This window comes from Drosophila novamexicana, unplaced genomic scaffold, assembly GCF_003285875.2.
Source record: "Drosophila novamexicana strain 15010-1031.04,08,12 unplaced genomic scaffold, DnovRS2.1 tig00000024-arrow-pilon, whole genome shotgun sequence".
NCBI lineage: Eukaryota > Metazoa > Arthropoda > Insecta > Diptera > Drosophilidae > Drosophila > Drosophila novamexicana.
Genome location: NW_020824768.1, coordinates 1,867,231 through 1,878,278, shown reverse-complemented (window position 1 = coordinate 1,878,278; position 11,048 = coordinate 1,867,231). Strand labels below are relative to the sequence as shown.

The window sequence follows — 11,048 nt, the reverse complement described above, 5'->3', positions numbered from 1 at the left end:
TAAAAACTTGGTAATGCTTTCTTGTGTGCTTTTTATTTTAATTTTGGCTACGCGCCTTTCAGAGATGCCTGCCCCCTGGCCAAGTATCGCAGCAGCGCAGCGCAATACAATCAAAATTCTTATTTATTTGTTATGCTAAATAGTCGTCAATGTAAAGCAATGTGTGTGTGTGCCGCCAAACTGCTTCGCCTGGACACGATCCATCCATGTGTCCAATTGTTGCTGCAGCTTCCGTTTACTAATTTATTTACGCCTGCAGTTTGCATGCGTTTCACGTCACAGTATGCACTCGGCATAAACAACAACAGCTGCAGCTGGATGACACTGATGCATGACGACCAAGCCAATGCCCTGCCCAGCCCAGCGCAGTCCAGAGTTTCTCGAAGCGCATTTTTTCTACGAAATTCTGCATCTGACTGCAAGTCGTCAGCGCTTTCTTATGAAATCGTTTTTCACACACGTCAGCCTTAGGATGTTCTTAAGAGCTATGGTTTTCCTGTATTATACAGTTTCGATTGGGACTATCCCAATCAGTCATAAGCCTAACGTGTTATCAGTCTCTGATAGTTGCGGACTCGTCAATTATATGGTATGTCGCTGTTACAATCAAAGCAAATAGGTTGAGGAATGAAATCGATTGCATTTACCTCGACATTAAGTTGACCCTGAACAATTAATTACTGTGGATATATAGACTTAAATATAGTTATTTGTTTGTCTTTGTAGAGCACAGCTAAGTGCGGAGCCAAGAAAATTGTCGCCCATACATTTGTAGCCCATGTTGGGATTACTTTCTATAGCTCGAGTCAGTCTCGATATCTAGAACCAGAGTTTGAATATCTAAACGATTCCTTTCAAAATTCGATAGTAAAGTTAGGGCATAAATGCTTCTGCAAGCTTTTACTCCAAACTCTTGCGATTTTTATTTGTCAGTAGAGAATGTTGCAAGTTGTATCTTATTTACAGACCAAATAATTGTGCACGCTTGTGAGTCAGCGATTTTATAAAGCAATCATATTTTTATTTAAGCTGAAATTTTTCCTTATCAGCACTTACTATATGTCGCATCTACCCCACATATATACCCCGGTGTATTACAAAAGTAATTTGTACTATATAAGGACAATAACTCAATATCTTTATTTGAGCTGGATTAGAAGCTTTATCTTATTGCACTTGGATTGAATATAGTGCAAAGTGCTTGTCAAATATTAGAGAGACGAAATTCTGGGCCAGACAGGAGGCGAGTCGACTGTCAACCATTAATCAGGCACTTTAGGGAGGCTAGTCGGGATGGGGGCGCGTAAATAAATGAAAAGGGCCAGCAAATAATACGTTATTATTTATGAATTTAATTTTGCAAACAACCGCCGCTGGCTGTGTGTGTGTGTGTGTGTGCGTGTGAGGGGGGTTCAGAGGTCACTCAACCGCTGCGCCGCAGCCACGCAAGCTGCCAAAAAAGTCATTTTTATGTGCCCCCAAAAAGAGCCGACAAAATATGACGCTGGCATAAGGAATTGAATTTCTGCCTCCTTTCTTGTGCCTTTTTCTTATGGGCGGGGGGCGGGGCACACAATTAACCGAGCGGCTCTAGGTTATCAAGGAATTCAAATGCCCCGAAATCTATTAGTCAAACACATTCTTTGTCCGACTCACAGTCGATGTGTTCGTGTTTGGGTTTTGTTTTGTGCGCTTTGCCTGGAGCCAATTGGTCCAAAAATAGTCGCCTGTGGTTTTCCATGGCCCTGGCGCTGCATGACGTCTCTGCCGGTCGATGGGTCGTCCAGGACTGCGTCAGCATCCGTCGGCTTATGAATTTATTGGCCACAGGCTGGCTACAGTTGATTCCGGGAAAATGTGTCTGAGTGTGTGTGTGTGTCTGTGTGTGTCAATCGACATTAAATTAAATACACATTGCGCATACGCCGCATTGTCCCGAAATTGGGCAAGCACACACATAGAGGCTGACGTTGACGTCGACGTCGACGCTGACGTTGGCGTCGCTGTCAGCAGCGGCGTCTTGGTGCTCACTTCCGTTTCGCTTTACGGATAATATCGCATTTAGAATGCATTTCGTATGCGCCTCTTTGATCTTAACTCAACCATTTCGCGAGCATTGTGTGTGTGTGTGTGTGCCTGTTGACTGTTTGCATTAATTGTTAATTTAGCCGATTGCATTCTTAAATGTGCCAAAATCTCAAGTCGAACGGCGCACACGAACGATTTGCAAAAACAAAACATTTTAATTGTTAATTTTTGAGAGGCGCAAAAGCTAATGGAAAACAAATTATAAAAGCCAAACTGCGAGCTTACTGGAACTGGCACTTACACCGCATTCCAAATACTCTATTCAATTTGATTTATTGGAAATCAGAGAAAGTAGTTAATATTTATGTGAGATAAATTAACGACTTCATCTAGACAAGTTGGGGCCGCTTTTATGCCCCATTATATATAGCTGTTATTCTGGTAGACTCGATTAACTGCGGGAATTTACAATGCACCCACCCGTACATCCCGTATCAGTAGCCCGTGGGAGCTATCAACAGTCGCACCAGCTGCCTGTGTGTCTTTCGCTGTTGTCAGGGCTTTGCTCGAGCCAATTGGATTTCAATTAGATTTATAGAGTATTCAAACATTAACAAGTGAGAATATTGCTATCGACTATTACCGACTGCCTAATACAGTTCAAAATCCTTAAAACAGACTAAACATTTCATTTTGGGAGGCGCTCATCGAGTCCTTGTTTCTAATTTCGAAATTCTAGCTTTATTAGTTAAACAGATATAAATATTCTCAATTTTCCATGCTTAACAACTTAATGAATTCACGTATTCTAGCGATTTTCCGCCCGGGTCTGTGGAATATGGGCGGAAAAGGCACGCCTGAATGTTTTTTTGTTTACCATCCAATCGATATTGAACTCATTTTTCCAATAACTTGGTGAATAATCATTTGAAACATGTTTTATCTTCTCTTGGCTGAAAAATGCGGGTCAAAGGTTGGTTTACATAAGCGAAAGTGAAACTTTCAGCTTGATTGGCCTTTGCTTTACTCTATTCAGGAATAAATACGCATATTTTAACGATTTTTTAAGTTCATGCCTCGGGCGGGAAACTTTGAATGTGCCCCCTTCGTTTTTTTCCGATCGTATTAAAATATATTTAATTTCTAACGGTCGGAAAATGGGTGGAAGTGGATTGTGTGATCTTTACAGAAAATAAGATATTTACTATCGGGCTTTGCCAGGCCGAGTTCCTAAAGTATTTTTCCCTTGTTTCAAGTCTCCAAGACGGACATGCCACAAAACCAATATACTTTTGTTCAACTTTGCGAATAGGGTATACAAATCGGCTAGTTATTGCGACCGCACACGCTTTTGCTGCCACAGTCAACGCTGACGCTGACGTTAACGCTGGCGTTCGGCACTGGCTGCGCATTTTAAATGGGCGGCATGAGGCGCAGCGGTGCGACCACCAGCAGCGGCGGCGGCGGCGGCGGCGGCAACGTTGTTTCATCAACCAAAATTGCCGAGCAGCTCCGAAGTCGGCGTGTGCCAACTGTTGAGCGTTGTTATCGTCGCCGCCGTCGTCGTCGTCGTCGGCCCGGCAAGGAACTTTGCCTGTCATTCCCACCCACCAGCAGCAGCAGCAGCAGCAGAGGCAGCGGCAGAGGCAGCGCAGTCAGCGTCATTGTCATCATCGTAGGCTGGCTATCGGCTCGTCATTCTAAATCGACTGCTCGCTGCAGACGGTGCACGGCACGGATTATCTCGGAGACGTTGCAACGTAGTCTATGTCTGTGTGTGCGTGTGTGTGTGTGCTTCAAGAATCGCGCGTGCGTAACTGGCAAAAATATATATTTACGGCTAATGCCAAAGCCAATTGCTGAACTGCTTAATGCTAAATTAAGTGGCCGAAAACGCGTTAATCAACCGATCGAAACTAGTTTCCAGCTGTTGCACGAACCGACAGCAGCAGAGTGGCAACAACAACAACAAGAACAACAACTGCAACAGCAACAAAAGTTGACCATTTCAAAAAGTGCAATAATAAATTAAATAAATTGCTGTGGCGTGTGTGCCAAGACATTTTCACTGGAAAACTTCAAAGACGCTACAGACGCTGCATAAAGATGTCTAACGCATACAATGCCACAACGTCGGCGGGCCAACTGTTGCAAGTGGCCACCGAATTGGCCACAAATAGCTCAACGTCAGCTTCAGCAAATGATTTGTACAAGAATCGCCAGCGTTTACTATTCAGCATGATTGTGATGGGTATCGGTGTGCTGGGCAATTTTCTGGCATTGATTATTTTGGCGCGTAAAAAGCATAACAAAAACAGCAAATACACGTTCATGTTGCGGTAAGTTTAACAATTAACAAAATGCGCAAATGCATATGTATACACAACAACATAACACACACACGCACACACACACAGGTGCTACTGTGTCTAGCAATAGTTGTCGCATGCATAGCTTTGCTGTCTGGGTTCATGGCAGTTGAGGTTTGTTCAACTTGCTCGATATATTGTGCGGGTCCACTTTGCATTTTAGTGGAGCGCACGACAGTTTTGTGCTCCCAAAAATCGAACTCAAATACGAGCGGTTGCCTTTGATGTTGTGCTGGTTTTTTTTTTTAATTTTTGTATTTACTTTAATAATATTTTTTTGGTATTATCATTATTTTTGTTGTCATTATCATCTTTATCATCAAAGCTACTTTTATTGAAATTTGTATTATTTTTATATTTTATTGCTATCCCTATTATCTTATTATTATCATCATTATCATTGTTATAATTGTTATTATCATTAAACTACTCTTATCAATTTTTTTTATAAATTATTATTTTATTATTATTATTGTTATTTTTATTATTGTTATTATTATTGTTGTTAATTTTCATTTATTGTTTAACTTTTCCATTATTATTATATTATCAATATTATCATTATGATCAATTTTATCAATATTATGATTATTATCAAAGTTTACTTTATTATTATTGCTATCAAAATTAATATTTTTCTTAATTTAACTAAGCGAAAGCATTTCCATCGTGGAGATAGTCGTAATGCGCAAGAGCAAGATATCACAATGCCAAGGCAATGCATATTTCCCTTACCCTAAGAATACCTATTACCTGCGTTACCTATTTTTATATTATGAATATCATTATTATTACTGCTTCTATTATTATCATTAGTATTATTGCCATTATTTAATTCGAACCTCATCGTTCACTTATCGTCATCAATCTGTCGAATACTGCCTTTATATATAAATTCTTTTGTGAAAATGGCTTTACAAAAAATATATATCCAGTTCTCTATAAAGTTCAATACATTTCTGCATTCGCTTGAAGTGCATTTTGGGAATCGTTGAGAAGCCATTATTATACATATATTATTAAACTATTATAGCGTTTTCTTTTGATATTCAAGACCCTTCTAATACCCTGCCACAATCTGATTTGATAAAGACCTTGTAATATAATTTAGCTATACTTTTTCTTTAATCTTTGGCACGGCAAATGCTTAACGTTTCACTGTGGCTAAGTTTGGTGCTTAATTGCCAAAAATAAATCAAATAAATTAATCGATGCACTCTGCTCTTGATAATCCCTGCCAGAATCCGTAATTAAATATTGCACAAAAATGTTCTCGAATTTATTTCATTTTTGGCATGATGCATTGTTTGTGCTCGTGTATCAAATGCTACCTAATAAACTCTAGAAAATTTCACATTTTTCAATTAAAATGTGAAATACTAAACGTTAGCACATTATTAAAGACAGCCCTCGTATTCAATTACATTTGCATATCTTATCTAAATATATATCAATTTGCCCTGACCAAACGGCATTTGAATTAGTTTTATCGGGAGCCAAGCAACGCTTGAATATATGTATATATATTTTTTTTTTTTGGATACAGCTTGTTATGACACTTTTTTTTCGGCATTTTCCATCAAAAGGAGGCCACAGGCTTAGCCGGCATCAATTTACGTCTTGAACATAATTTGTTCAAATCCGTAAAGTGCCGACAAGCAGCAATTTGAATCCTCGACCAAATTATCCGGGCTGTGCGCGCGTGTGTGCATCTGTGTGTGTGTGTGCTTAAGGGACATAATGTAACCGCTTTGATCTCAGCTTGATTTGATTGATGAACTTGTGCGCTCAGTTTGACACTTGACGCCAAAATAATTATATATTCGCATATAGAGGCCCTTGAGACTGGGCCTAAATCGCGTCCAAAATGAAAGCGTGCGAACACATATTATATCGTATATATTCTATGAACACACTCTTCCGCTATTCGAATGGTATACTCTTCCAGAGGGTATATAGCCATGCAGACATATTCATCTATGCAAACTATTCTCAAACTATTTTTTATGAAACTTTGCATAGGTTGAATTTTCTTATCACCATCGGACTACTATATCATATAATTACCATTGAAAGGATCGGTCAAAAATAAAATGAACATTCCTTTCTGTTTATTTGAATACCTTAACTAAACTTTTCATACACAAATTCTAAAATGTTTCTTAAATATGAGCAAAGTCTAACTAACATCGGATTACCATATCATATAGCATTATAGAAAGAATCGAACAAAAACTGATTTTTCTGTTTGACAAGTTATTCGAACCAAACTTAACAATTTCGAGTTTGAAAATTCTTCTCGCCTAGCCGCAAATCTTATATCAGCCAGGGTATTCAGCTTTCGGCGTGCCAAAGATAGTCGCGTTTTCTTGTTGTTAGCAAAAATGTGAGCAAACATTTCAGTTTTTCACTAAAATAACAACTCACGCGCGCCCTAATGCAAAATCGTGTGTACACACAAAAAGTTTACAGCCCACCAGAAATCGCATTTGTAATTAAAATTTGTGACTATATCTGCATCGATATAATATACAGTCCGGTTCGTATATGGCTGCGGTCAATCTTGAGTTCAGCAAATACTGCCGGCATCTGTTAGTTTTGCCATCCATTGCCCCTTATTGTAATCTAGACATCTATTCGATTTTTTCCCGCTCTGTGCGAGAGCTGAAAACAATTATTCATAGCAGAGACAAATGATTTTCTTATGTGACACAAGTGACGTTTTCTTTTTTTTCGTATGGTTCTGGAAAAAGAAAAATGTGCCTTCGCGATGACAGACGGAGAGCTTGTTGTCAATCTGAACGTTCGCAAGAGATTTCTGAGAGAATTGCAAAGAATGTTAAATGCTCTGCAGAAATCCTTATTATTAAAGGTTCACAGACTCTTGAAGATTTGTTTTTCATAATGCAATAAAGTGAAGGAAACATAAATTAAAACGGAGACAAAATGGAATTAAATGTTAGGGAAGTTGTTTTTTGTAAGATATCGTATAACTCGATTGTCAATCAAGATAAACTTCATATAGATGGAAGTTATAAAATGTAAGTCAATAATTAATACTTTAAAACTTATAGACATTTAGAGTTCATAAGCAACGATTGAATATTAACGTAAAACCCATGTCCAGGTCTTTGTTCTCTCCCACAACCGAACAAAAATCTTAAGATTTGCATAATTCTTCCCTACAAAAAGTATTCCCTTTAAGCATACATTTTCTAGGTATTGTATTCTTATTGGTATATAAAAATATATATGTAAATTTGTACTTACCCCAAACTCCGAAGCACATTAATCATATATTCATCCATTAGTAGGGGAAATACAGATTTGTATTTATATACACACATCACTAAAAAAGCAAATTAAATTGGTGTGAGAATATGAACAGAGAAAATGATTTCAAGATGGCAAACGCAGCTTGTGAATATAATATTAATAAATAAAGCATGAAAACGTGCAAGGCTTGCTTGAATTCATGAGAATCGCATAGTAGGGCGATGTCAAAAAATACGATATTGCTAACTTGCAGCGCAAAGGGGTACAAATTAAAGCAAACTTGGGCTGCATTTGTTAAAAAAAAGAGCATGAAACACATCCCTATATAAAAAAGGAGCCCAATTGGTCTGCGGTTGATATAGTTTAGTTCAGCTTGTTTGCCCTGTCGGTTTATTCAGTCAGGCAGTCAGGACAAACAATTTTATATAATTATATAGAGATATAGCTAAATCCAAACGTATTTACTTGAACATTCTTTAGTTGAATGCCGTGGTTTATAGGTTTGCAATCAGCTATAAAACATTTGCAACGGTCTGAAGTATTGTATTTAACAGATGTTAAGCAATCAAGACTAATACCGCAGGTTACTAAGAAAACCAATGTACCGGATATTGTGCGTACCGGCACTCGAAAAGCATTATATATAACAATAATTATTATCAGCTTGCGCCTGGTCAGTTAGTTCCATTTGGTCTAGTGTCTGAATGCGTCGCAATTTGTTCGACCATCGATAAGAATTATAAATGTGACATCATTAAACACATTTATTGTGTGGAAAACTTTAATTGCGCTATTTACGAGCCCCGAAAACCCTATAACCCACAGCCTACAGCCCAGGACCCACAGCCACCAATTTTGTGACCCAAAGGCGAGCTCAGCACGCACAACTCGACCGCAGGCCGAGCACGTCTTTCATTTGAATCCAAAAAGGAAACAAAAAATTATATGCCATCTTCGGTATGCCGAAAATGAAATACCCTTGCAGAGACTGTGGGGGTTTCTTGAAATGTGAGAATAAAGGTGAAGCTTGTGATTCGAGATAAAAGAAAAGGTTGGCCAAGATATCTCGATATCTTATATGACCGCTTTTTGATCTGGAGATCCTATCCGTCCGATTCCATCTTATATATAAACGCTCAACTTAAATAGGTTTGACATCGACTCAACTGTTGGGTAAATGGTCTTTATAGGGTATATGAGGCATCTCCATCTATGTGCCACACATTCCCTGACAATACTGGAGTACTCTCTGGAAGTGTATAAAGGGCTTCATCCCGTCGCAAACTGTGCTAATTTATGATCCCACTCAATGTATTGGACCTAATCCCACACATCCGTTCTTTTGCTTCCACACAGATGCCTGGCCACAAACGATCTGGTGGGTCTGCTGGGCATGTCTGGTGCAGCGCTGCTCAAATACAGTTTTCCGGAGCTTGTGCCATTTTTTTTGCGACTCGACTGCGTTGGGCACGTGTTGTGGCGTTTCTTTGGCGTCAACTCCGGCTGCATAGCCGCCGTAATGGCCGCCGAGCGTTGCATGGCACTGGCACGTCCCTTTATCTATCACAAGGTAAGTTTGCGCAGTTCAAATGGAACACACACAAAAATTATCTAAACTCTGTCCAGCACATCACCTACGAGCTGATCCAGAAGAGCATACGAAGCATCCTGCTGGTGGCCGCAATTGTTACGTTTCTGCCCTTTGTCGGATTTGGCGCTTACATTAACGAATCGAATCCGAAGCAATTGAAATGTATACGATATCGGGATGCGACTGGCGCAACGAACAATGCCTATTCCATATTCTTTATGGTCTTTGGTGAGATTTTACATATGTGCTTTATTAAAGGAGTCCGCTCATCTGTGGCCCCTTTCCATTCCATTGCAGGCAGCCTTTTGTGCGTTGTGATTGTCGTCTGCAATTTGTTTGTGGCTCGCGTCCTGTGGATCATCGGACGCAGTCGCACCACCAAGCGGCACATGAATTACAATCTGGTTGGCCGCGAGAAGAGCATACGCAGCATCGATGCGGAGAGCAGCAGCGGCACTACGCTCTACCAGGCCCAGTATAGCACCGGCAGCGGGCATCACAATCTGCCGCCGCCAAGGCAATTCCATCATAGCAACAGCGTGACAATGACAGCCGCAACATCCCCGGATGAGATTAAGTTTGCCAAGCTAATGGCATTCCTCAGTCTCAGCTTTGTCTTATGCTGGATGCCGCAAATGGTCAGACGAATCACATCAATAAGTATTCAATTAACGGTCCCCTCCTCCCACAGATTGCCATACCCTTGGCCATAAAGGAGAATCGCGTGAGTGCGGCGCATCCGTTCTTTGTTGTGGCGGATGTCCTCATGGCGTTGCATTTCACATTGGATCCGTACATTTATGTGGTAACACGCACCAAGAGCATCAATTGGTCCCTGTTCAACTGCATCAAGCGCTGGCGCAGTGGCTGGCGCGGCGGCCGGCTCCAGCGCTCCCAGAGCGATCAGAGCCGCATACGCACCACCACCACCGAGCAGAATACCCTGGACTGTAATTTCAATTGACTTTGGGCTTGTGGCAATTCTGTCGTACCTACTACCTAAGTACTTAGCAACGTATACGTAGTCAAGGAGTTTCTGTTGAAGACCCTCATTGGATAACGAGTATCTCAATGGTGGGACACATTCCTTCAGTCCAAGTCAGTTGAAGGAGCTGCCTGTCTCATTTAATCTTAAGCTATTATTAACCCATCACCATATCAGGGCTGAAACATACTCTATGCTAAGTGAACCCCCACTCCCGTTCACATAATCTTAACATCCACACACTACTTGTACAATAAGAATAATTACATATTAATATATATATTTAGCGCATAATACGATATAATAAACTGAAATCCCGAAAGAACTCATGTGTATATAAAACTCTTTATGCTGTATCTACGCAAAAGCCTAAGCTGAAGTTATCGTATGTCTTAAAGGTCGCAAAATATGTTTGAATTAAACTCATTTTCATTGGGTAATTTCGACTTATTTCTATATACGATATTTGAGGTTCCATTTTAACATCAATTTTGACCACGAATCATGTTCCCAGATTTAGATGCAAAATTGATCTAGAGGTCAAACCATGCACAAAAAGCCAAATCATATGAAAATCGGTTGAGTTTTGACCGAGTTATGGGGGTGGGAGATTTTGACCCATGTATACATAGGATATCTAGGTTCCATTTAAACATGAATTTTAACCAAGAATCATGTTCTCAGATTTAAATGCAAAATTGATCTAGAGGTCAGACCAAAAACAAAAAGCCAAGTCATATGAAAATCGGTTGAGTTTTGACCGAGTAATGGGGGTGGGAAATTTTGACCCATGTCTACA

The 11,048-nt window shown here is 39.9% G+C and overlaps 1 protein-coding gene across 1 annotated transcript; it reads left to right on the top strand.

The window, feature by feature from the left end:
* The first annotated feature begins 3,752 nt into the window (after positions 1–3,752).
* Positions 3,753–10,568, top strand: LOC115771059 (prostaglandin D2 receptor). Its single transcript, XM_030716610.1, has 5 exons — positions 3,753–4,367; positions 9,030–9,243; positions 9,300–9,492; positions 9,562–9,902; positions 9,956–10,568. Exons 1-5 carry the CDS (start codon positions 4,135–4,137, stop codon positions 10,226–10,228), a joined length of 1,254 nt encoding a protein of 417 aa, XP_030572470.1. The 5' UTR covers positions 3,753–4,134; the 3' UTR covers positions 10,229–10,568.
* The last annotated feature ends 480 nt before the right edge of the window (positions 10,569–11,048 follow it).

What these genes read in the sequence shown, in the direction of transcription:
- LOC115771059 (XM_030716610.1), top strand. Translation starts at nt 4,135, where the DNA reads ATGTCTAACGCATACAATGCCACAACGTCGGCGGGCCAACTGTTGCAA. An exon ending in CATATTCTTTATGGTCTTTG is followed by an intron (nt 9,493 to 9,561) that starts GTGAGATTTTAC and finishes ATTCCATTGCAG; the next exon opens with GCAGCCTTTTGTGCGTTGTG. An exon ending in TATGCTGGATGCCGCAAATG is followed by an intron (nt 9,903 to 9,955) that starts GTCAGACGAATC and finishes CTCCTCCCACAG; the next exon opens with ATTGCCATACCCTTGGCCAT.